The sequence below is a fragment of the Filicampus tigris genome, chromosome 11 (genome assembly GCF_054856515.1).
Source record: "Filicampus tigris isolate MCC_2025a chromosome 11, RoL_Ftig_1.0, whole genome shotgun sequence".
NCBI classification, from domain to species: Eukaryota; Metazoa; Chordata; class Actinopteri; order Syngnathiformes; family Syngnathidae; genus Filicampus; species Filicampus tigris.
Window position 1 is genome coordinate 7,738,562 of NC_141227.1, and position 27,964 is coordinate 7,766,525.

At 38.5% G+C, this 27,964-nt stretch overlaps 1 protein-coding gene across 2 annotated transcripts; it reads right to left on the minus strand.

The window, feature by feature from the left end:
• On the minus strand, positions 1 to 27,901 carry ide (insulin-degrading enzyme). Of its 2 annotated transcripts, none has more exons than XM_086045842.1 (25): positions 27,734 to 27,901; positions 26,040 to 26,200; positions 25,511 to 25,718; positions 24,028 to 24,197; positions 21,615 to 21,737; positions 20,758 to 20,870; positions 20,500 to 20,662; positions 20,329 to 20,421; positions 20,136 to 20,227; positions 19,913 to 19,993; positions 19,651 to 19,754; positions 18,816 to 18,918; positions 18,581 to 18,703; positions 18,241 to 18,323; positions 17,529 to 17,673; positions 14,151 to 14,261; positions 13,929 to 14,049; positions 11,535 to 11,626; positions 9,570 to 9,681; positions 6,259 to 6,426; positions 5,237 to 5,509; positions 3,599 to 3,660; positions 2,924 to 2,996; positions 2,776 to 2,843; positions 1 to 873 (listed from the first exon to the last, which is right to left on the minus strand). In XM_086045842.1, the coding sequence occupies exons 1-25, from the start codon at positions 27,817 to 27,819 to the stop codon at positions 778 to 780; spliced, it is 3,024 nt and encodes a 1,007-aa protein (XP_085901968.1). In that variant the 5' UTR covers positions 27,820 to 27,901; the 3' UTR covers positions 1 to 777. The 2 variants fall into 2 exon arrangements, with proteins under 2 accessions (XP_085901968.1, XP_085901967.1); XM_086045841.1 differs by having other exon boundaries at positions 26,040 to 26,224; positions 27,734 to 27,895.
• Positions 27,902 to 27,964: the final 63 nt, after the last annotated feature.

Sequence of the window (27,964 nt, forward strand, 5' to 3'; positions counted from 1 at the left end):
TTAGGATTTGATCACATTTATTTAAATGAACAAAATATTAATGCAGATGACAGACCAATAAAACTTGAGTCTAAAACTGAAGGTTTAAAAAAAAAAAAAAATCCGCATGTGAGTACCCCTGAGATGTCTTAACTCATTCAATCCCAAAGACATATACCGGTATATGTCTTTTCACAGTCCAGCCATTCAATCCCAGGAATCTATTTCTATTTTTTCAATTTTTTTTCCAAATGTTAGGGTAAAAGAGGATCTGAAAATGTCTGGTACTGAATGAGTTAAAAAGTATTTTAAGTTGAAATAAAAAAATAAAAATAAAATAAATAACTTGTTCTATGGGTGATGTTTTTCATTGTAAATTGATTAAAAATAGCTCAAAAGGGTCCCAAAATTTTAAATGGTTAAAAAGAAAGCCGTGCGAGGACTAAAACCATCGCACCGAGGCAGATGACAATGAGTAAAAAGTTCTTTGTCGGGTGATGCCTAGCTCCTCTAAAAAAAAAGCGTATACAGGTCTGTGACATCATTATTGAAGTGTTGCATCTCCTGTTCAACTTGAACATGAGGCTCTACCATTAATCACAGCTATGGTGACCTGTGTATCTCTATTACACGCATGTTTCCAAGCATCTCCTTCCAGTGGATCCAGCCTGCTTGCTCACACATTCATATGTACTCCACTAAACAACACACACACACACATGCAGGTTCAGTCAGATCCGAGTCTTCCCGACATTACGTGGCGGCATGGGCCCAGCGTGTGGATGCGGCCAGGCTCGCTCACAGTTTGGCTGCCATTAAGTTGATGTGAGGCCTGACTAGAGGGAAGAGAGGCAGGCTCCTCTTGAACTCTGTCATGTCCCGGACCAACGACGGCTGCAGAAACACATCAACACATCAACAAATGACGGCTACATAAACACATCAACTTCAACAAAAGATCCTTTTTTTAGCTTACAAGTGAAATACTGTTATCACTCTCAATCAAGTTGAACATCCAAGCAAAAACTCCCCTTACCGGCTCAAGTGACATTGTGAATGTGGTAATTTATCTGATCAATTTAGACAGCAGTCAACTTGATTCAATGGAATGCAAGAAGTACTGAAACACTGAGCAGTTGGACGTGTATTCAACAGATTGGGGAAGGGATAGTGCATTTTAGATTAATCCTAATAGTTTATTTGATAGCCCAATATCCATTTCCACAGTGGCCCCTAACCTAAAATTACAGGGTCGCAAGTAGATATTAAATAAATTAAATATTCATCCCAGTCATTTTCACTATATTACTGATAAATGGGCTGAAGTATGGAGCAGACGTTTGTCAGTAACATAAAATATTCAAGAATAGTATTTAAAGTGGAAGTCAACACCCAAATTTTCTTTGCAGTAACATGTTCTATGCGGCTACACGAGTCCAAATACGGCATTCTGGCATATGTTGTATTTGTGGAATGAGTTACGCAGCAAACTCCACCAGTTTTAATCCATCTCAGGGGGCGGCCATTTTGCCACTTTCTGTCTACTGAAAATGACATCATAGTTGCTCAGGGGGCAGGTAGGTAACGACCAATCAAGGCTCACCTGCTTTCTGAAGCTGAGTCATGCTTGGTCATTACCTGAGGCCTGAACAAATGTGATGTCATTTTCAGTCGACAGACAGCAAGTGGCAAAATGGCCATCCCCTAATGGACACAAACAGGTGGATTTTACCGCTTAAATCATATAAAACAAATGCAATATTAATCAGAACGATGTGTTTAGACTAGTGGGGTTGCATAGAATACATTCTTGTCAAGAAAAAAACTGGGTTGACTTCCTCTTATAGGGGAAAAAAAAAAATACTAACCAAGTATTTATATAGCGCATCTCATACACAAGGTAAACTCGATGTGCTTCACATACTTAAAGTACAACATTTAAAAGCAGCGCCAAGCAAAAAAGTTAAAGATATTTGAAAGTAGGGCTGGACCGATAATTCGATATTGATAAGTATCGCGATTGACACGTAATCGATACCAAAAGAAAATGCCTTTGATAAAACCTTTGATAGAAAAAAAAAAAGGAAAAACAAACCCGATCGCAACCTGGTGCATGATGTAGGCTGCGCGCTTCCGCCTCCAAAGATGAAGAAGCGTTCAAACCAAAGAAGAAGCAGCTTTTAAGTTTCTCAGTCCTTCTAAGCACATTATCTTTCAAATGGTGTTGATTTAATCTTTATATCGACCAGTTTATTTCACTCTCATAGTTACATTGACCTCTGATTAAAGATTAATTATGTTAAAATAAAAAGAACCTAAATGTATTTTTCTTCGGGTCATTATTTTCAATAGTTTAAAAAAAGAAAAAAAAAAATCAATATATTGATATCGACCAATATGAAACACTTATATCGTGATATACTTTTCAGTCATATCGCCCAGCCCTGTTTGAAAGCAAAGTAAAGAAAGAAAAGGTAGCTTACTAAGAGAGCGTACAGTGCAAGACCAAGATTTTAACGACCTTCACCATAGCTATGGGAAAACAGCGTCGTTTTAAAAATGGATTTAAAAGCATTTACACTTTACTGGTATATTTTGAATCTTTATTCATTGTCATTTTTCACTGTGATAATAAAGGATATGAGGAAATAGACAAGTACAGAGAAAGAACTGAAGACGTGAGTGGACCTCATTAGATTGTGTTCTTTATGTTGGGGGTGGTGGCAGCATATAACCATAATACTATGAAGAAGCTTTGCATGCATTCATTCACGTGCTGGTATAAATAGTGTTCACCTGGGGCAGAGAAGGTGCAGGGGCCAAGTTGACATCATTCTGAGCAGGAAATTCTCCGACGAGGGGACCTAAGAGACACACGGTGAGGTGATCCCAGACAATGCTGTGTTGTATCCTTCCAAATGGTCACAAGACTGCAGTTACTTACAGGTGTCCATCTCTCTGGACAGTACATGAACTGACATCTTGTGTCTTTTGGGAGCGTCCAGGGTCAGACGATCCTGTGGGGGTGGGGTGGGACACACAAAAGGGTCCAAATAAAAATAACCTGCCCGGTGTGTTCCTTGGTCTTCATGATGTTGTTTTCTCCCCAATAATCTTTTTCAAATCATCTCTAACAGACCTCTGAGACCATCACAGAGCAGGTGCATTTATTCTGAGACTAGATTAGACACAGGTGGACTATTTATCACCATTAGTCATTTAAGTCAACATTGAATAAATCGGAAATCATCAGCGAATTTCTGGAGTGAGTTGGCTGCACTGACAGTAACTGAAGGGTCGAAAACTTTTGCAAGCCACGGTAGATAAAATCCTCCTGTGTAATGTTAGTTGTCATACAGTATCTTATGTTATGCAAATATGTTATGCTATTGGATTTGTTGTTCTTGCTGCCGAGTACTCTTTTGTCTCTGGGTCATTTCAAACTGTGTTCTGCCCAAAGTGCATTTGCAATAAATATTCATCTCAACACAAATGACAACAGAGGGAGTATATCAAACTATCAGGTTGTACAACAAAACAGTTTCAGTATGAACAAGCATATAGCTCCACCATATTGCAGCAGCTGCAGGACAGGATAGATAAAAGTAGATCTACTTACACGGTAGAATTGCGTAATGTCTTCTTTAGATAATGTCTTCAGGTGGGCCACCTCAATATTATCTGCGACACAAAACAAATATGAGATTATTCATTCAAGACCAAAATAAATCATTTTGACATTTGTTCTACCATTAATTTGACCTACAGTATAACATGTACAACTCAACTGAAAAACAAGAAAATATTTTAATGGTGAAAAAAAAGTGAAATAACTTGCGTGCAAAAATATGCACACTCTTAAACTAACACTGTACTCTATTTGGCACATCTGGGTTCTATTACGGCACTCAGTCTTAGGGGTAGGATTCTTGTGGCACATCTTGATGTGGCAATTATTTGAACAATCTTCTTTGCACTCCAAATCTGTCAGATTGTGAGGGTGTCTTGTTCAAAGCCCTCTTTAGATCACACCACAGATATTCGACTGAATCTGTCTGGACCAAGTATGCACCACTCCAAAACTTCAATCGTCTTCTGGTGAGGCTCTTTTGTTGACTTGATGTGTGTTTTGGGTCATCATCAAAGATGAGGTTCTCTCCACTTCAACTTTAAAGCAGACTGGTACTGAACTGACTTGTATTTGGAACTGTTCATAATTTTCTCTCTCTTTACTAAGACCCAGTTCTAGCTGAAAAAGAAAAAACAGCCTGACGGCAATATGCTGCTATTACCATACTTCACCGTAGGTACGGTGTTCTTTTGGTGATGTGTTTATGACAAACATACCTTTTCTACGGTTTCAAGTGCGGTTTTACAAACGGTAGACATGCTTTAGTGTTTTTTTTTTTTTTTGCACAATAAAACTTCCATCTTGCCAACCATCTTGCCCAGACATATGAAGTAGGCAAAGAGTTGTCACATGTATTTAAACAGCTAGTCCTCGCCAGATACTCCCAAGGCACTTTCAATGTTGCTGTCGGGGTCCAAGCAAACACCCTGTCTGTTGTGTTTGTGATGTTCTTGTCTTTTCATCAACTTTGGAGGGACGTCCAGTTGTTCGTAATGTCACTGTTGTGCTATATATTTTCTCCTCTTGACGATGACTGTCTTCACTTTCTTCCATGGTAAGATAGCCTTGGAAAATTATGTTGTGCCCTTCTCCCGGCTGATACCCCTGAACATAGATCCCTCTAATGCTGTGGAAGCTCTCTGCGGACCATGGCTGCGCCTTCGATATTCAGATCTTGTCTTTAGCCATGGGCTAAATGACAGATTCCGACGGTATGATAACCGTGAGCAAACATATCACAGTTATGTGAGTCGGTTAAGGACTTATGGGTTAGAGTTCTGCCAGAGCGTCTACCCTGCACCGGAGGCTTCGGTGCCTGCCAACATCGAACAAGGAAGTGCTGCGTGCACTGTAGTCCAGAAGTCATCTCACAACAGAAGAGGCTGACTTTTTCATACTTCTGCACAGGGAGGTGAGATCTGTGGAGATTGTTTTTATTTTAACCGAACCCCCAAAATTATGGAAATCGTTGCAGATACCGACCCCGGCCGATCGATCGGTGTGCCCCAAACTCTAATACGTAACGCGAGCAACCATATAAGAGATCAAAAGGGATTTAAAATCTATTTGTCTCAAATAGGATTCAGATGTACCAGTAGGGTGAGGAGTTCCTTTGCAGCAGCTCACCTCGATCAAAATTATACTGTTGGGAGATGATCTCTCCCCAGTATTTGGCGCACTCAGCAGACAGCTTTTTCGGCTTATCCAGGCGGCGGATGGCCAAGGCCTGGATGTGCTTCTGGAAGGCTTCCTCGCTCATCTCCTCCACTGATCTCTCCATGGTGCAAAGGAACGCTTCGATGCGGCTCTCCAGGTAGTGTGGCGCCTTTTCTGACTGGATGATGAAGCGAAGGCCTTGGACCCCGTTGGCCCGCCTTGGCCCACTGAACACAATGTAGCCTTTAGGGTGCAAAGGAGAGATTGGGTAAGGGCGCACAGTGTAAAGCGGGGTTATCATATATATATATACACATATATACACACACCCCCACACACATACATACACATATATATATATATATATATACATACACATATATATATATATATATATATATACATACACATATATATATATATATACATACACATATATATATATATATACATATACATACACATATATATATATATATACATACACATATATATATATATATACATACACATATATATATATATATATATATATATACATACACATATATATATATATATATATATATATACATACACATATATATATATATATATATATACATACACATATATATATATATATATATATATACATACACATATATATATATATATATATATATACATACACATATATATATATATATATACATACACATATATATATATATATATATATACATACACATATATATATATATATATATATATATACATACACATATATATATATATATATATATATATATATACATACACATATATATATATATATATATATATACATACACATATATATATATATATATATATATACATACACATATATATATATATATATATATATATACACACACACAAAACATAATATACATATTAAATTAAACATAATATACACACAAACACACACAAATTCGTAGAGGCCATTCAATCAACTGATGGCTTCTCACCCAGTTGCTCTTTAGTTCTCAGCGTGTTGAAGCACGGCTCAGAGATGATCTGACAGAAAAGCTCCAGTAGCATGTTCTCATGGGTGGTCTGCATGTCAGTTTGGTAGTAGATCTCGATGCCACAGTTGTTATGAACCTCATTCCTCTGCTGATAAACATACCAGCCACCTGCCAGGAACATGAAAATGTTCACGTTTTTGCAGCAGTGTGACTGATAAAAAAAGAAGCAATGTGCTCTTCAACTTCATTGCATTAGCGTTGGATACCAGTGTATCCGGAAAGCATATACAGTGTTTCACATTTTGTTACAACCTCATCCCAAAATTAAATATATGCAGTTTTCCTTATCCTTAAAGTGGAAGTCAACCTAACCATATTTTATTTTCAAGAATATGTTCTATGCAGGCCCGCTGAAAAACATCCACACAGCATGATGCTGCATCACGCTCCCATGTAGGTATGGTATTAGTTAGGTGATGAGCAGCTTGTGGTTAACGTGATGCCTGGAATTTACGCCAGTGACTTCAATCTTTGTCCCATCAGACCAGAGAATTTTCTTTTTCATGACCTGAAAGTCCTTCAGGAGGATTGTGCCTTGAGACAATTCTGTCTCAGAGGTCTACAAACAATTCCATTGACTTCATGCTTGTTTTTTTGTGACATTCACTGGTGTGCAGAGATGCCGGTAATGCATTATAATGTATAGTATCAGTATAGTATATTCTAATGTTTACAGGCAGAATTATGTTGTGGTGAATGCTTACCAAACTGCATCCACATCAAAATGTTAAGTTTATACCTCTAATTGTAGTATATAAAGTATACAAGTATATATAGTATATAAAATATGTCGTCTTTCATAATAATTAATGCTTCATTTGCCTTCACATCAGTATTATATAATGCATACCATATCAGATATGGTATGTTGTGATTAATTTTTGAAAAATAAATTAGAAAGGGCCTTTAAAAATAAAAATCGTAACTCATATTGTAATTGCAATTTTTAGGGGAAAAAAACCCCAAAACAATTAGATTATTTTCCATAATCTTTCAACCGTACGCATGTCCCTGCAGCACAAACTTTCCATGCTGCCTCTTTTCTCTCTTTTGTTTTTTGTTCCACCTCACCGACGACCGTATGAGCATGTGTCACATGCGCTCCCATCTCCGCACTCAGTATTCACTTGACAACACAGAAAAGTAGCTATGGCGGCTACTTTCAGGGGTTTAGGAAGCTCGCCTGACTGAAGTGAGCAGTTGATTATTTGCTGTAACTCAGTTTGAACAGGTGTCACTGTAGTTTTGAAAAAGTTGGATGGTATTTAGTCAAGACAGCTAGTTGATGGTGTTGATCCACTGTATCAAATTATATCATGGTAAACAAATTATTCTTGGGTCATTTTAACTGCTGCATCATTTTGTAAAGATGAAGCTGTGAATACTTTCTGGATGCACTGTATAAGACAATATTCAGGATTAAGTATTATAAATACAGACTTAAAAACTATATTTTTCTGAGTTCTCTAATTAAAGCTCAACAGCTACAATTCATGTGTACACTGACTGATTGGCTGTTTTATTTGAAATCACTTGTGTTGTATTAAGACTAAATATAAAGTGTCAGTGTCCAAATACTTCTGGACCAAGCTGTATGGTTAAAAGTTTAATATTTATCATATTATGGAGCCATTCTAAATACTTGATGTTGTTCTGTTCATGTTTGCATGAAGAATTCCTCTATAAGACGCTTCAATGCCAGGGTTCACATATTCCTTGCTAGGTGCTATTGATGTCAACAGTACTTTTGCAAAGCTTTTTATTACAAAGCAACGAGAGCCTGTTTCGGGTTCTCATACACAGCTGGTTCAGATGGGGGACAGTTGTAATAAAGTACGCTTACTTCAAAAAATTGGCTTTTTTTCTGATGGTTCCATAGTGGACTCTAAAAGCTTTACATCTGACAAAATTTTCTTTAGAGTGAAGCAAGGCGACATGCTGGGTAACCTGGCTCCTTTTGAGCTCAAGTTCAGTTTGTGAGGGGAACTGTGATCAAACCCGCTGCCATGGAATAGAGTTTCGCTCATGCACTTAAGAGGCATCGCACTCCATAACATCTCACGGTACTTCAGTCCAAAATCTACGGAAGTGAAAGCAAAGTTTTACAGATGTTTTGAGGAATCCAAATAGTTAAATACCCTTTTGCAATTGGATTTTTGTCAGAATTTTAATATGTATCTGGACTGAGATAAAGGAACCCCTACCATGAGGTCAATAAACTAATCTGGCTTCAGACCCCATCAAATCACAAACAACCTCCTCATTGCTCCTTCTTCATGTCAATCAGTATCCTCATTCTCCTTGACACTCTCTGCAGTAAGTGCCAAACCAATGATACGTTGTTTGCTATACTTAGTGTATGTATTTAGAAAAAGAGATGATGTATCAATGAGTCAAAAACATAATAAAACTGCTACTAGAAAAGCAGTAATGGGCTAATGGGCAATTTTGCAGGTTGCGAAGGGGCAACATAACATGCCAGCATCTGCATCATCCGGGGCATTTTATTTCCACTAGGCAGTTTTACGAATGTTAAAAACATTCCTAACAATCATGTACATTTTGGTATTTTTTATTTTTCATATTTTGGGAAATCTTCATATATGTGCAAAGTTTTAGTTTTGTACTACAGAAAAAAAAAATCACAAGCAGGTGAGTACGCATTTGGTGCTTTGTGAAGTCGGCGAGGGAAGACTATGTTGTTTTTGATGCATTGTTTGTTTTGGATCTCAAAGTGTGCAGGTTTACAAAAACTTGAGGCCAGTGAGGGTATATCAACTTGTACTTTGGGTTTTTTACATTGCCAGGCAATGAGTTTGCAAAGCATCGTTGTGTTTACATCCTGTACTCCTGCCACCTGGAATAAAGCCTGGAAACCTTTTTCCATCCCTCTGTGGGATACAGGATGTCTCCTCGTTGCGCCACACAATCCTGGTTTTCCTCTACAAACCATTTTGATGTGCTTAGTATACAGCACAAGTGACTTGATTACTGTGTGCATGGATCTGCCAAGGGGGTTGTGTGTACTTGTTTTGGCTCAGTGACGTCAATTCGCACTTGGTGATCAGGAGTCTCCTCAGGTGGAATTTAGAAATGTTCAATTTAATCGAAGTCTTTTCCAGTGTAAGGCTGCGTCACCAATGACGAGAGCATGCGAGAAGGGTGAGGGCCCTTCTGTGTGGTTGCGGTGGAGACTGGCTGGGTGTTGATTATGAATAATTCACTGGAGTGTAAAGGAGCACATGACATACCGTCTGGAACCTGGACCTCTCTGTAGCGGATCAGTTGGCTCGGTAGAAGAGGCTTTGAGCGTGCATGCTCAATGAGAGTGTCCTCCACCATTTGTATCATGCCAAGGGCAGACTAATAACATGACAGATAGAGAGGAAAAGAAGAAATATACGTATAAACACCTAATGGGAAAGTTTTACATCTATAAAAACATCAAGCAACAAACACTGTGCCCTCATTTAATGCTGTTCCTTAACTGGGCACCAGTTCTTATGTTTTGTTTTTTAAATTAAACCCTTAACTCATTCACTGCCAGATATTTTCAGACATTCTTTTACACTAATGTTTGAAAAAAAAATGTGAAAAAAATAAATAAATAAATACGTGGGATTGAATGGCTGGACTGTGAAAAGACAAATTTGTCAATCGCAGTGAATGAGTTAAAAAAAAAAAAAAAGATCTTCAGAATAAGGAAGGTTGTTGCCTCCCACAATGTATGTATGTGTACTTACACCATTTGCAAAGACTAGATGTGTGGGGTATGATTTAAACGCTAAATATGAAGGGGGAAGACAATGGCTCATAATTCACAGCGTCTCAAATGGTTTCGGTGCAGAATCTGTCCAAGTTTTAATTTGGTTTAAATAATAGATGAATGCATCTACATTCATATTCAGGGTACCTAAGGCTGTTTGATCCTCCCATGTGCTATTCTACCTTTACATTACACTCCCTGGCCTTTACAATTCTCCCATTAGGATTATAAGCCACTATTTTTTTTCTCCAAGGTTTTGAAGCATGAGGCTTCGTACAGGTGCGGCTATCTGTGGATTTCTCTTCCACTTCTAGAGGCAGTCTAATAGGAATTACAATACAATACACTCTAAATTGGCCCTAGGTGTGATTGTGATTGCGGATGTTTGTCTCTGTGTGCCCTGCGATTGGCTGGCAACCAATTCGGGTTGTCCCCCGCCTACTGCCCGAAGACAGCTGGGACAGGCTCCAGCACGCTCCGCGTCCCTCGTGAGGATAAGCAGTTTGGATAATGGATGGATGGACAATACAATTGCCATTAACAGGATATGACTGCAGGTGGTGGGGTTCAACAGGCGAAGGTGCTATGCACTAGGTTATGAATTAGGTGGTACGCAGAAGTACAGCAATAAAATGTGGACATTAACTGGAGTGGCAGCGGGCAGTGAAATGAATATAAGTACTTTATTTTCTTTTGGTTCTGTTCCGTTTTAAATCAGCAAAGTTACTGCCATGTTAAAAGGCACTGTTAGGAAAGAATCTGTTCAGGTACACACATGACGTACATTTACAGTTAAATATTGTTCGGTAAATGAAGTAAATATCTAATCTTCCAACATTGATAGGTGCGGCTTATGTTTTTCTTCATTATTCTTTTTTTTTTTTTTTTTAAATAGAGTGGATGCGGCTTATATAAAGGTGCTGCTCATAATCCAGAAAATACGGTATACGGGCAGCCATGGCGCAGAGGTAGCGCGGCTAGCTTACCGCCACCAGAGTATGAATGTACGAGTGAATGAATAATGTATCCATTGTGGGCGCTTTAAGTGTGTTACAGAAAATCACCGTTTAAATCTGACGAAACATCATCATCATTATTATTATTATATCATTATTATTATTATTATCAAGTATGGTGTTGAATTGTATGAAAGCTGAATACTAACAACCAAACTGAGAAAGACAATCGGCAGTCAGTTTTGATGCAGTAATGCAGATGATATTGCACCATAATTCTGTTCATTTGACCGTTTCTACTTTTGATGAGTTTTATAGGAATAGCACCAGTTTGCCTTTTAAGACTGTCAAACAAGTGAATTTATTTGATTATTACCCATAAATAAAATTCCAGGACTTTCTTCAACAAAATATTATTTTCCACAACATTGCTACTTGAACGTAAACACCAGAAAGTGAATACAATTTTTGTCAGGAGTAAAACACAAACAAACCTCCTTGGTGATGTTGCCATGGAGAAGGGCTTCAATATGTAACCGTGACAACAGCTGAGGTATGAAAGCCTTGAGGCGCAGGAGGGTTACATCTGGAATACAGATCAGAGCTGTCATTCGAAGAACAACATCACCATGATATGACCCAATTGCTGCCAATGAACAATCAGGACAAGAAAAAATTAGCTCAACTAATGCATTTGTTAAATGAGCCTCTATACCAGGGGTCTCAAACTTAGGTGGGGGCACTGGAGATATATTAAGGTTATGTCTGGGCCACATCCAAGTATTCAACAAAAAGAGGTTCGTGTATTAAAAAAAAAAAAAAAAAAAAGTATATTAGTAAGCGTATAAGTTTAAGCCACATTTACAGCTGAGAACGCCATTTGGCCAGAGAAGTAAAAGGGCAGCTACTGTATTATCCCATTCCAGAAAACTGCAAACATCGCTCCAAGTTGATTGATAAAGATGATTCTGATTTCATACTTATAGCCTGACTTCACTAAGATGCTGTCTAAATCTAACCTTAAACAAAAACAAAGCATATCACAGCTGACAAACGTGTTGTTTGTTTGCTTATGTACAACAGTAACACTTTCAAGTCAGACCTCCCATACCGTCAGGTACAAAAATATTTGGACAGTGACAATTTCAGCATTCAAGCTCTGTACAACACCAAAATGGATTTTAAATGGAACTATCAAGACCAAAATGGATTTTAAATGGAACTATCAAGATGTGCATGAAGTGCAAAGTCAGAGCTTCAATTTGACGGTATTTACATCCAAATCAAGTGAACAGAGTAGGAATTACAACACATTTTTAAGAGACCAAAAGTATTTGAACAAGTTAACAATCACAGATCAAATTGTCATGTCATGTCATCTTCCAAACCGCTTATCCTATATAGGGTCGCGGGGAGTTGCTGGAGTCTATCCCAACCGTCAATGGGCGAAGGCAGACCACACCCGGAACTGGTCGCCAACCAGCCGCAGGGCACACATAGACACTGTCACTGAGCGGGAATCGATCCCACGCTGCCCGCACACAACTCAGGCGTGTGTACCACTACACTATCAGGGACCATATCAAATTGTTACTTTTCAAAACTTTGTTGCAAATCCTTTGTAATGGAGGACAGTCTGAAATCTCAAACCCATGTACATGACCAGATGATGGGTTTCGTCTCCGGCGATGCTCTGCCAGGCCACTCCTGCTATCTCTTTGGACATTTTACTTTCAGTTTTGTCTACAGCAAGTTAAACGCATGTTCAATCAATTCAGGTCAGGTGATTGACTTGGCCAGAATATTCCATTTCTTTGACTTTAAAAACTATATGGTTGCTTTCACAGTATGCTTCGCATCATTTTCCATCTCCATTGTGAAGCGCCGTCCAATTATTTTTGAGAGATTTGGCTGAATGTGAGCGCATGTTATTGTCCGAAACACTTGTCAGCAGTCACATCATCAATAAATACAAGAGATCAGGCTCCGCTGGCAGCCATACATGCCCACGCCACGACATCACCACCACCACCATGTTTCACTGATGAGGTGGTATGGTTGGCTCATGAGAAGTTCAGGTCCCTTCTCCATTCTTTTCTCTTTCCATCATTCTGGTACAAGTTGATCTTTGTCTCATCTGTCCATAAGGTGTTGCTCCAAAACTGTACAGGCTGTTTTAGGTGTTTCTTGGTAAACTCTAATCTCGCCTTCCTGTTTTTGAGGTTTATCAATTGTTTACCCCTTGTAGTGAAACCTCTATTTCCTCTGATGACGTTGTCGCTTAATTGTTAACTTATAGACACAGATACACCCACCTCCTGGAGATATTTCTTGGCCAACTGTTGTGAAGGGTTTTTTCTTGATGAAGTTAATGTTCTTGTAGGTCTTTAGGTGTAGCTGACTTCATCAGTGCCTTCTCTCTTTTTAAGAATGTACCAGTTGATTTGGCCACACCTAATGTTTTTGCTATCTTCTGATGGTTTTGTTTTGATTTTCAAGCCTGATTATGGTTTGCTTCAGTGATAGTGACAGCTCTTTAGACTTCATATTGAAAGATGACCTCACCAGATTCCAGACAAATAAACCACACTTGAAATGAACTCTAGGCCTTTTATCTGCTCTGTGTAACTGAAATAATGAGGCAATGACACACACTTGTCCAAGGAACAGCTGAGCAGGCAATTGTCCAAATACCTTTGGTCCCTTAAAAAGTGGAAGGCACATATAAAATGTGTGATAATCCCTACACCGTTCACCTAATTTGGATATACAATAAATACCCTCAAATTAAAGCTCATTGTTTTGAGGATTTTAATATTTTACTCATGTATGTATGTATGTATAATTTCATTGGTCAATAAAAATACATTGAAAAAGTATCATCTCACCCTCTAGAGCATCTCTGAGTTCATCTTTGGTCCAAGCCACCTCAGTCATGAGTAGACGAAGGTAGTACATGGCGTGCTGGTGTGGTTGTTCTGCTCTGAAGTTATTCAAAGACCTCATGTACTGCAGAAAGAAAATGTGTGCACAGCAAATACTGTGGTGTTAAATCTCCTCTAGCAGGCTGGCTAGAACACGACAATGGTGATCATGACAATAGTGATTACCGCTTCCTTGATGATGTCAAAACGCTTCTCATCGATCTCAAATGTGGCCATCTTCTCAATGATCTTCTTCAAAAGGATGTCCTGCTTGTCATTGTAACCTTTAACAGAGAGCTGGCACAGTGACAGAGAGTAGAAGGTTTAACATGATCAATAGAGGTGCCAAATGCTAGCTTTATTCATTCATGAATTTGATGGTCATCTCTTGACCTATGTGGGACTATTGGGTCTGGAGACTAGACAGCCAGAGCTGATACAGCCAGCCAGGAGATGAACAAAATGGTCTCTCAACGGCTGATGTAGACAATGTGTTGCTAAAAACACTAAGACTCTATAATTATTTATCAGATTGTTTTGGATAGCTATTCATACGTCATCTTGTGTTTTTGTATGCAAATACATAATTCAAAGATGGAAAAACCAAGGAGAGAAAAAAGGGAGAATGATACAAGTCATCTAGGACCCCTTCATGATTCAGCAATCACACAAATTCCTACCCACATCAAAAAGACCCTGGGTAAAACCTGTAAAAAGTAATTTCTCCTAACATCATTAACCATAACAAATGGCCAGCTAGCCACACTGATAGTGCTGACTACAACCAATTAGTGACAGCTCGCAGATGCACCAAAGTGATGTGCCCAAGGAGAGACCACCATCATTTTCAATGAGAGGTTGTTAATGATCAATACCAACAGAGATTAGCGGGTTACTCCAAACAATGCAGAATGTTAGTGATCGAGTGGAGAAGGTTGTCATACTAAGGTAAATACACTTTATTCACATTTGTTAAAAGCACACCCTCAAAATTCACATTTTGAGGAGCCGTGTTGTTCGGTGTGAGAATGTGCCTAAACAAGAGAAATTACAGTAACTTGCAATCAAAGTGAAGTAAGCAGATTTGGATTCAAAAAAGGAGAAAACTCTAAACTATTTCAATGGTATGCCAGCCAGAGATGATGTGATGATGCAAGGGGAGTTGACCGTCACGCGGATGACAAAGTGAAGACATTGTTGCTGAAGAAACGTGAATCTAGACAGTGCAGTGGACTGCTAGCAATTTGTGTTGAGACAAGCATTTTGTTGTTAAATGTTTTATGGTACGTTAGTGGTTAACTTTTTACAGTTGTGTGACAGTTGATGTTGAAAAACTGAGACAGGCTATGGAAGCATTTGTGACTGCAAATGTTATAACTATCGTGTTTAAAACCTATCAAAATATTAAACTTCCTTTATTGCAATTAACGTTACACTGGTTGACTCACTTTGACACTAGTATGATAGTAAAGAATGTTAATATGCAATGTCAAACATTGACCTGTACAGTTAAAGGTTTTATGACAGTGACTGTGAACACATTATTTCTATTTACTAGGGATGTAAGGGTCCAAATGCCATGATACGAAACCACGATATGAATCTCATGCTAAGAAAATTATCATGATATTGTTGACGATATAAACAAGCTCACGATACTATATAAAAACTCAAGATATTGTTAAAAAAAAAACTCATGACATTGGAAAAAGCACAATATTGTGTTTTTGGAAATAATAGCAGTGACAAAGAAATCGGCTTGGCCAGTCATGTCATTGTCATGCATTTCTAATGGCTCAGAGATGCAATATATCATGGCCTATGAAGCTTTTAATATCGTAACGTAATGATGACGATATCATGCCAATTTTAATATCACAACATAGCCGTTAAGAGGTAGTTACCTACTATTTACACTATAATGGAATATCCCACGAAGGGTTGCATTCGACCACAGAGGTTGCACTGTAATACAAACCTCGGAAAGACAAAATAGACAGGTGGGAAAGTTTCCTGCCTTAAGTGCAGAGCACTTAAAATGACACGATGACTTTAAATGTTGGTACTTATGTCTGAAACCCTGAGTCTGAATGTCCGGCTGGATTTTAGCTTGACTCTAATTCCTAGAACCTGCAATTGATTACAGTGTAAGTTCAAAAGCGTTTTCATTTATTTGAATATATTTATTAAGGCCTTTCAATGTATCAACTCTTAGAATCAAATAAATAAAGTTTGCTTATATTGTGAGTAGGGATGTCACAATAACCAAATATCAGGATACAATAATATCACGATATGATAATCAGCACGATATTGTGGAGAGGTTTGCGATACATAAAAAGCTCACGATACTGTATAAAAGCTCACGATATTGTAAAAAAATAAAAGAGCTCATATTAAAATAATATTAACACATCACAATATTCTGTTTTTGTACATAGCAGCATTCTCAAAGAAATAGGCTTGGCCAGTCATGGGCTCTTGGTGGCGATTAGCGCGGGTCCTAAACATAGGTGGCCTCAAATTAAACTGCACTAATAAACTAACCACCAGAGGGTGCTGGAACTGCACAAATGGAAAACAACTTGGGCTTTTAAACAAATTTGCTTCTATTAATATCGCGATGTCACAATATTGCCGATATTGTGACACCCCTAATAGTGAGGGACTGAAATCTGTTAGACCCATCTTAAAAAGATATGCTTTAATGCAACGGCAAGCAAAAACTGCTTACCAAACCCTCCGGCTTGGAAAAAACAACAGCAAAGCAATGTACGCAGGAAAAAGCAAGCAATTTTACTTCCACACTTGAAATGCGACACTTGCTCCACTTCCCTGCAGGACTCAAACGGCTTACTTACTAGGATGGCATTCATCCCTGAGGCTATGCCATACACCAGCCCTGCCAGGCGGGCTGCATATGTGTACTCTCTTAAATCATCCTTCAGTAACCTGAGCAACAGGTAGGTCATATTGCAGTGCAGTGGCCCTGCATATAAGTAGCGACTACAGAAGGGGGGTGGGGGGTGGTCACAAACAACAAAAGACAGTTGATGGGAATGAGACATTACAAGTCTGTGAAGAATTGACAGGAAAAGTATGTATATGCAGCCTCATGACTGGCTTTGTGACCCGCATAAACATCTGGACAAGCCTCACACTTTGGTAAGTTTCACAGCAACGGTACAACAACAACAACAAAAAAATGCTCTTCCTGACTGTGTGAGGCACAGAGAAAAAGATTCATAGGAATGTGTGTTTTGGGGGAGGTGAATGATTGAAGAGGTGGGGAAAAAGACTGATAAAGGATGAAAAGATGTGCATACAACGAAAGCTATACTGACATTAGCCAAGTTTAGTTTATGCAGATCAATTGTGTACGTTGATCATCATATGCCTTTTTTTTTTTTTTTTTTAGTTGAATAAAGTTTGTTATTTTTCACAATTAATGCCATTGAGGCCTGGCAGAGCCACTATAGCCCAGTTGAGGGAAGTTCTTTGGAGGGGGTTCTTTAGATTTGGGATGCAACATGAATCTTACACCAAGGGAATCAGAATACTTACATACATCCCATAGACGGTATTTTGGAGGTCATAGTTCAAACCAGCTAGCTCAGCTGCATATGCATACTCGTTGAGGGAGTCCTTTAGGAGCTCCAGGTATAAATAAGCCATGTTACAATGCAATGGGTCCACATATGCAAACGGGCTGTGGGGAAATAGCAGGAGTCAAAGAAAGAAAGTGCAATGAGTACAAATTGTAATTATTTGTTTCTTTGGCCTAAGAAACAAAATCCAGCAAAAAAAAAATAAAATAAAAAAAGATTATGCACACAATGCATACTTATTTTACTTCAGCACAGAGAATTTGGTTCCCATGCCATGAACCATCCAAGAATAAAGTAATAAAATAAAAATAAAAAAATCGATACATGATTTGAAACTCATCAGCTGTTAAATCTAGAAAGAATAGGCCTGCTCGTCCATATAACTGCACAGAAAATAAAAATTAAAAAAATGTGCTGCAAAATGAAAGCTTGTATATTCTTCTGACCTTCCCATGATGCAACATTCTAGGGGTATTTGCCATTGGTAAGGTTCTCTCTCTATCATGTCATATCAAACAGAAAAAAGGAATGAAAGCAGATTTCCTGATGGTGTTATGACCAACAAATCTGCAATTAAAATATTTCATGTTCTTAGTAACGGTGCCGGCAATTTTACTGTGTAGTTTGCTATTCGCAACAGTTCCATCAGCAACTAAATAATTGCATACCTGAAGAACTCAAAGTTCAGACATGCTTTGGGCAGAAAGAATTTGTCATCCTGCTTGAACCACACCTTGCTCATTGCTGTGTCCTAAAAGAAGATCACACATAAGCTCGTCTCATTTTGGTACACTGTGATCACAAATGCAAAAACACAGATAATGTAGTTTCAGTCGAAAAAAAAATGGTGAAAAATTACTTTGGTGAGTAATAAAACATGCCTTCATTTAGAAAACAGCAGATTTTTTTTTCTTTTAAATGCAATCTGCAGTTAAAATCAGGATGCTCAAGTATGTAATGGAAAGTGGCACTACTTTGATGTCAAAACGCAGCGGCAAACACACTTGCCTTGATTAAAGCAGGGACAGCTGGGGAGTCTTTCTCAAGAGGGTAAATTTCAAAGTTGGTCGGGATGAACTCATTTTTCATTGGTAACTTGAACTTGCCATTAAGGTTCGCACCGGCCCATTTCTGAAACAAATTCCTGACTTAACCTGATGCCGTTCAACAAAAGCACTTCTCTCATGAAGAATTCGACTGCCAGCACAGTGATTTGATCGGCAATGTATTTGCAGTCATTCACCTTGATGGTTTCTTCAGAGACAGCCTCCTGTGTGTACTGCGTACCATACCATTCTTCTGACTTGTCTGTTTGACCGTCAAATGACTTTGACACCAAAACAACCCTGAAGGAAAGGATACTTTCATAACTGATATGCAACATGACATGCACACATATAGCACTAAGATAGCAGGCCATTTTGACAGTAAACTTCAGCTGGAAGAGGCATTAAACACGCTTGACACTTCTTTTTTGCTTTTGTTCAATATTTTCCAAAATGCTGCTTATTGTGAAGTGAGTTGAATTGAGTACACTGCCAGCATACAGCGCAAAGACACATCAACATTTGTTGCTTTGTAGGTGCTCATACATGTACTGGTACAAAGATTTTTAATTCTATTCTCCTTATATGTGTGTCTTTTTGTTTGCCATAACTGGAAATGTCGAATTTCAGTTCCACTAAGCTTTTAATGAAAACACAAGATACAGTAAAAGTTACAATTGTATTGCCGTCCAAGAATTTTCTGCATTATTTGCACAATGGTTGATGTATCATAGTTACCGCACTACTGGTCACTTTATATTGCTTGATGACTGCATCCTTTGCAGAGCAGTCATTGTTCAGTAACACCAACTAATGGTATTTTTACATTGCTAAACAACTAGGGATTAGAACGCCATGAGATTTCTCGTCCCTGCACAGCACGAGATCTATTTTCTTTTGACGGTGATTTGGAGTCCGGGTGAATATAGCAGATGTCCTAAAAGGAGCTGTCACTGAATGGGAACTTCTGAGGCCAAATCACGGAGTCGCTGTTGTGACTTTTGACACTTTTGTAAATATTCTTGCACTAACCTGACATATTCTGGTCTCAGTTTATCCAGCACCATCTCAATCAAGTCTGGCCTAAAGTCTTCTAAAAGGTACTCTGCTGCTAGAACCTCTTCAAGTGGGTAATACTGAAAAACAAAATATTAAAAAAAACACACACACACTTGTGTCACAGAGCCTCTAAGTTAGGAGCAACATCAGGGGGCCTGGTGACAATTAGGACATGAGCCACAAGCTGTATTATTACTCGGTGAAATCAATTTTTGCATGTGGAGAGGACACCTACATGTAGTAAACCAGACACTTTGGAGGTATAGCCACGGGGTCGCTCCTTGTCTTTAAACCGGAAGGCTACTTTGTTCAAATCCTACAGAGAAAGACAGAATTGGAGTCACATTGTTAGCTCAGATTTACAGTGTCGGTGACATTAAAAAAAAACAACATAAAATTACAATGTTTTTTCCACAAAAATACATTCATAAAATAATGTGTGTAAATACTGTAGTTACCTTGCACTCCTGAAACACCCACTCCTGAGGTCCCTCTGTGCGTAATTTCTGGATATACTGGAACATGTGAAAGATAATGTCCTCCACGTGCACTGTTGGTGACATCCACATGAAGAGGTTATTTACAATTCGGATTCTTCCACAAACACCAGACTGGAAAACATTCCATGAGTAAATATCAAGCACTACTTACAAAGGCCTTCTTCTGTCAAGTCTACATTAATGATGAAGAACATGAATCCTCTAGCTCCTTCTTTTTGACCTCCAACAAGTGTATTCACCCATCCTTAAAAGAATGGCAATTTCACTACTTATGCATCACTTTTGATGGAAAATTTTGAACGCTCACCTCAATGTGTCCTACCTTTACTTTTTAGTTCAGATAACAAACTTCCAGGTCCTTCATGACCTATCAGATGTCCCAGATAATGGCCTGGGTTTGACTTATAGTATTTCTGCAGGTCTGGGATGGGGAACGTCACATACAAATTCCGAATGTCTTTTATGGGCACCACTTTGTAGAATTGCTGGCACAACAAACAGGAAAATAAATATATATTTTGAACGGTATCTGAATAATTAATAAATAAATGAATAGCAAGGACAAAGAACAGATGCTCACTTTTAGATACTCATCTTGAAAGGGGTGATCAGGAAATTCCGGGATTGGCACATTCTTGTTCTCAACTTCTGCAAATAACTTGACGACCATAGAGGTCAGCTCATCTAGGGATTCTGTGGATAATTCATGGTTTAAACACTTTAGGTATGAGTAACCAAAGTTTGTTTAAATGGAAAGAAAAAACACACAAAAATGTTTGACTACATTATTTCCTTACACATATCCTCACTTAACAGCAGCGACTGATGAACTGTTTTGATTACAAGTCCATTTTCTTTCAATACATCATCATAAAATTAAAATATTTAACTTATAGATCAAGCCTTGATTTTAGGATGTCCAGAGGTTTGCATTAATTACATCAACAGGCTATTTGAGGTGAAGTTATTTTGATACTGAAGACAGACATGCCTTGCATATAAACACTGACCCTACTATTTACAGTCCAAGGGTCTTCAATCCTGCTCCTCGGGGGCCACTGTCCTGACTGTTTTCCATTTCCATTTGAATCAGGTGTGTTGCAGCAGGGAGCATTAGAAAACAGGCAGAGCAGCGGCCCTCCGAGGAACAGGATTGAAGACCCCTGCTATACACTGTATATTAGTGTATCACTCCTTTTTAATTCACTTAATAAGTTTAAACATTCAATGCATACTCACTATCCTATGTAAATACTTTCACATTTTAGGAATTGAAAATCAATAAAGATACTGTGGGAAGCGAAAGAATGCAGGTCAATTAATAGCTCATTTGCATAAACAACAAATTGTTGTAAGGCCAGTTGCTGTTTAACATAAATAGTGTGCTGTAAATCACAAAACACATCTGTCTCAAAGTAATCCTCTGTGTTGCCTTACCTCTTCCTAAAACACAGAGGCCCATTAGATTTGAGGAGTAGAATGTAGAGTGAAACTCAAGGAGCTCCTGTCGGACATCGATACCGTCATTAGATGGTCTCGTCTCAAGGGTCAGCTTGTTACCTAGAACAGAGGAGTACATCTTATTTGTTTCTTGAACATGCTGATATATTTGTAAACGATAGGGATGGGACGAGACGAGATGTCTCACGAGATTGAGTCCGCGAGAACGAGACGAGATGAGATTTTTGCTGTATTTCGAATATAAAAAAATACCTAATGTAATTTTTTCAGTTTTCAAAATGTTTTTTATCAAACAGACTGCGGGAAAATTAATCATCTAGCTCTAAAGTGCAAATGCAAACAGGAGTCACTTTCGTTACATGCTCTCAAATATTGCTGCAATAACAGCTAAAGCTGAGATCTTTCCTCTTACCGAATACTTTGACAATATCCAACTGTGCTCGTGGGGCAGTAACTCAATTGTATAGTGTTTTATGGTAATTTATTGGCTTTATTTATTTATATTTTTATTTATATTTTATATATTTGTTAACATATTTGTTGATATATTTATTCATAGATGTATCACTGCCTCTTATTGTTTATTTTTTAATTTATTGTATTGTTTTTAAAGTGCTTTGTTACAGCTCTAGTTGTTATGAAATACGTTATATAAATAAAATTGTATTGTATTGTAGAGTTCAACTTGTTTCTCGGTCGATCTTCAACAAGAGGAATGTCACTGCGTCTGTGTCAAGATTTCTGCAACTCGTCGTAGTTCTGGGCTCCTCAGAGCTGCAGATACGGCACCCCGCTGCTCTAGATCGCGAGCCATCATGTCCAAAGAGTTGTTCTAGCGCGTGATTACGTCCATAATTAGTTTGTGCGCGGGCAGCTCGAGCTGTCTTTATTTAAACGTCAAAAGTGCTGCTGCTGGTGACATCGATGAAAAAAAGAAACTATACGCTTGACACAAACAAACGCGGCCAACTTTGGACCAGCTGCACCAGCTGTACGATAAGCACTTAATGTGTGGCTCAAAGCCAGCCTCGCGTATCACCACATCCATGTTGCGAGTGTTGTCAGTCACAACAGCGACTCCGTGATTTGGCCTCGGAAGTTCCCATTCGGTGACAGCTCCTTTTAGGACATCTGCTAGATTCACCTGGACTCCAAAACACCGTCAAAAGAAAATAGATCTCGTGCTGTGCAGGGACGAGAAATCTCGTGGCGTTCTAATCCTGCGAGATCTCGTAGCACGAGAGCTCGTCCCATCCCTAGTAAACGAGCATAAATGCTATCTAATGTCCTTACATGTCACATGAGCAATGTCCAATTTGTAAACACATTTTAAGATCTTAAGCTTGTTAAACATCTTCCACAAAGCTTTTTTTGCCACACCTAAAAACTATGGATCTGATCTTCATAATCAAATTGTAAATATAAAAATGGCTTAAGAAATTATAATACCCAGTGCATATGGTGCAAATCTTTGCTGTAGAATATAAGACAAGGACCAAACCCATCTACAATACAAAAGCGGGTGTTAACTTTCTTCGCTGTAGTCTTTATGTACCGTACAACTTAATGGACTCTCTTAGGATACAAGACTGTCATCAGGCATTCATTTACAAATGTAACGGTCATTTATTATTCAAACATTCCTCTAGACAAACATTTTCCACCTTTAAAATACAGTTGTCAGGTGCAGCAAACACTGTTCTATAATACAACCGGCTATGTCACTGTATAGCTGGTGATTGTTTACCTACCATGATTTTAATTACATTATAATATGATTAACAAAAATACACTGCCTATTAAAATTTTAATATTTCATTAAAATTCATATATATTTGCACATTTTACATGTGCCCTTTTAGCGCCATTACAAAAGGGAAATGAATCTCAGGTACACATTATACACTGTAGGCTAAAGAGGTTTTACATCATGTGAGCATTTCTGTTTTCATCATGAAGGATCACCGACAACCACAATGTAATCCACCAGATATTTTCTCTAACATCAACAGTACAATTTAAGTTCACTAGCCCTACCTGGTGGGCAAGAGATTAAGTAAACTTTTTTTTTTAAAAATCCACCTTTTAACAAAAATGTAACTAAAGAATTAAATGGTTCTGCTCACAAAAAAATTTAACCCTCAACTGTAAAAGCAATGTATGGTAGTGAGATACCTAAAAATTACTTCTTGACTAGTGATGCCTCTGTAAAACATGATAAATCTTTGTGCTTCTTAAAATCTTTATTGATGTTCACGCGCTTCCCTTGCCACTTTGCAAGTGGTGTTTTTATTAGAACTAGCTGCACTAGGCAAAGTGCTTTCAAGCAACAATAGAGTACCGTACTATGTGCCTTTGTGTGAAGTGAAGTCTAATCAAGAAGGGCTACCTGTTCCAAATTTACTGAAGGGGTGATTTGGGTTGCCTGTGGCCTTCTCTAGTTGAAAGAGCCTCCAAGCATCATTCATCAGGTTTTTGTCATGCTCAGAGTCCACAGCGTTCACCTCGCGGTCCTTACAGCTCTCGTCAAACAGCGGGCACAAGAAGAACTGGGCAAACCTAAAGATGACATGACAATTGATATGATCACTATACAGAAGACACTTGATGACAATAATGCTAAGTTGGGAATGCCATTTAAACCACTGAAGTGAAGGATTTTCCAACAGAAGCCAAACGCTTCTTTTTGTTAAAAGAGGGTTATAGTGGAACTCAGTTTACAGATACAAAGTGGCAAAAAGAATTAAAGTGGAAGTCCACACAAACATTTTATTTTTCAAGAGTATGTTCTATGCAAGCCCACTAATTGAAACAGGGCATTCTGATAAATATTGCGTCTGTGGAACAAGTGCTAATCCACTCGTTTTTAGCTATCTCTGGGGGCGGCCATTTTGTCTTCTGTTGACTGAAAATGATATCACAACTGCTCACAACGACCAATCACGGCTTAGATTCAGAAAACAAGTCAACAAGAGCATTTTGCTGCTTAACTTATAATTCCACAAACCCAAAATTCAGCAGAAGGCCGTGATTCAACTAGTGGGCCTGCTGGGAACATATCCTTTAAAAAATATATATTTGGCTTGACTTCCGCTTTAAGGAAACAATTGGCAAAGATTGTTTAAGAGTCACTTAACTTGATACATATCAATATGTGGTAGTACATAATTAATATTTCATTATCAACTGTAGCCAACACTATTGTATTCATGAGACCAGATGGGCCACACATTATACCAGCAGTTGACAACAATTAGCCTATTCCACAAACAGGTGCCAGCGAGAATACCCCTCATTTATAAAGATGGTAATCCCATATCCCTCAATTAACAGAGTGCCTTTTCCAAACCACCACAGCTGACATGTGAGTAGAGCCCCCAGCAAAGCAGAGAACATCAGCTTCACTCGAAGCCTAAAATGGTTGGTGTCTAGTGCAGGGCGTGTGTGGGTGGGGGGTAGCAGGGGGAAGCTCCATCTGTGGTTAGAAAAGTGTGACTCTTAAAAAAGATGGCCTGCCATTTTGGATTCAAAGTGTCAAGACAAACAACAACTGAATTAGGACGGGACATCTTTGCACTTCGTTCGAGTATTTTTCAAAATACTGCATTGAGCTTGCATGTGATCAATGTTCATATGAATTATGCTACCAAAGCAAACAGTATTAAAAACGATACTATGACAAACATGAACTAAATACAACAATATGACAAATAATGGCGCACCATATTTGTTTTTCTTTGTTAGTTATTTGGCTATTTCCTGGTTCATGGAGGATGACAGACAAAAGTTACAAGTGACTTCTGCAAAAGTCTCTTTATGGAGACTAAATTGTTTTTGAAAGATTAAATGATATCAAATAAATAGTCCATTACCTATCCAGAGCTCCTTGTAAGTGCTCATGAGACACGTCAAAGTAATAGTTTGTGTGCTCTCCACTGGTGAAGGCATTGGAGCTGCCAGCATGCTCACTCAAGAACTGGCTGTACTCATTCTCCTTTGGGTACTTCTTCGTCCCCAGGAAGAGCATGTGTTCACAAAAGTGCGCCAGGCCTGAGATATTCGCCGGGTCAGATAACGAACCTGAAATTTGAAGGTAGAATGATCACCTAGACACAGTTAAACAAGCCATGCATACATTTTCAATTTTAATATACTGAACATGGATTTTAGTCGTTTTTGTAACCACTTAAGATCCACACAAGTAATATGCTACACCACAGCACACTGTAATGCAAATACACTTTTTGTGCCTAAGCTTTTTCCATTCAAAAACATTCTAATAATAGACGTATGCATATCTACAAATACTGGATAAAAAGATTGATGCCTTAAGAGACTTTATTAGTAAATAAGCAATAAAACTGGTGGTTACTCTGCGTAGCAATAATTTTCTTTTCTCACCGATGTGGACATCCAAAGCAGCGGAGGATTTGTCTGTCGTTGGGTCACTGATGAGCATGGCCCTCAATCCGTTGTTAAACTCCAGGCCTCTGTAAACTCGCTTGTCCTCAGGAGAGCGAATTATGTCTGTGACCACACTCTTCAGAGCTGGGTCAACCATTCTGAGTGGAGAAGATGACACCAGCCTATAATACAGACAACGAAATCTACAGAATGAGAACATATATTCATACATATGCAAACCCCAATTCCAATTAAGTTGGGATGTTGTGCAAAATGTTAAAATAAGAAAATAAGAACAACGATTTGCAAATCCTTTTCAACCTATATTCAGCTGAATGCAAGACAAAGACACCATATTTAATGTTTAAACTGAAGAACTTTGCTTTTTTTGTTGCAAATATTCACCCATCTATGGTTCGAATTACAATCAAAAGACTCAGAGAACCTGGAGAAATCACTGCGGCGAGGCTGAAATGGACTGAGGGAAAGTGGAAAAGTGCTGTGGTCTGACGAGTCCATATTTCGAATTATATATAAATTATATATACAGGTGTTGGAGCAACATATGCTGCCATCGAAGCAACGTGTTTTTCAGGAATGTCCCTGGTAATTTCAGTAAGACAATGCCAAGTCACATACTGCATGTTAAAACAATGTAGCTTCGTAGGAAAAATTTGAGTACTATACTGGCCTGGCAGCAGTCCAGACCTGTTTGCCATTGAGCATGTCTGGTAAATTATGACACGCAAAAATTGAATATCACTTACGGTATGGTAAAGTTATTTGTGTTTATTTTGCACCATTGGTGCTTGAGTTTAATTTTGCGCCGAGAGCCGCTCAATAAATGTTTTGTTTTTTATGGTTATAAACAAATCTATTTCTTTGCTTAGGGACTATACGACCCATTCGCAAATACATACTGCCATTATAATTTTTATACTTAAATTTACTGTGAAATAAATGTTAGGCCATATCGCCCAGCCTTAAATCCAAACCTACAACCCAAAAATTACCAACCTGGCCAGGTAAGAAATTTCCTGAGGTCAGAGTTTCTAAAGCCAGGGGTGGACCAACATTAGGTTAGGGTGGCCACTTCCTCATTAACGTAATTTGCAGGCGGGGAAAACTTTAAAGTTTTGCGCCATTGACATTTCATATTACAAGGAATATATAATTTGTTGAACTGAACCGTGACGAAAACATCTTGGCAAATACTCACTGGTCAAACTCAGAAGACTAAACACCAGCCAAGTTAGCAAGTATATTGACACTACAACAGCATCCGTCTGCAATGAAAGCTTATATGTAATAATTAAAGCACTTCGCAGGACAGACAACTATACTGTATCCACGGATGTGGGGAACCACCCGCTGTAGAGTGTCCTGACTCATCAACAATGACTATTGGGCCATCAAGCGTGAAACAAACTAGACTAAATGGCAGTCCAACTGTATTATACAGTTCGGTGCTAACTATATAAAACGCAATGATAGTCTTTACGCCCAACTCCATATTAGGCAGACAATTGAAGAAGCAACACAGCAGTGGTTAAGCTACAAAGCTGAGGTCAACCACCCGGCTTAACGGCCCCGGCCGGTGCCTTAGTTCAGTAGCTAGGACAAGCTAGCTTGACTTAATGCGATAACACTTTTACTGCTTCTAACTGCATAAGTCGCCAGTCAACACTTACGTAATTCCTTTGTTAAGATAGGGGCCGTTTCCAGCTGCTTGGAAATATCTCGTGCACTGCGCCGTTCGGTTGATGCACTTAAACATACTTCGCAGCAGTGGACAACAAACCTTGCTTTTCACACCGCCATCTTAATTCAGACAAAACCAATCGAGCTCAGATGTCAAGGAAAATTTGTGAAACGTATTAAATCGCCCAACGTTAACTTTTGTAAAAAAAAAAAAAAAAAAA

Excerpts from the sequence above, each read along its gene's own strand:
- ide (XM_086045841.1), bottom strand. The coding sequence starts at position 27,819 with ATGTTTAAGTGCATCAACCGAACGGCGCAGTGCACGAGATATTTCCAA. Across the intron at positions 18,919-19,650 it reads CTGAGACCAGAATATGTCAG|GGTTGTTTTGGTGTCAAAGT; the intron begins GTTAGTGCAAGA and ends CCTTTCCTTCAG. Across the intron at positions 6,427-9,569 it reads AGAGGTCCAGGTTCCAGACG|GTGGCTGGTATGTTTATCAG; the intron begins GTATGTCATGTG and ends TGTTCCTGGCAG.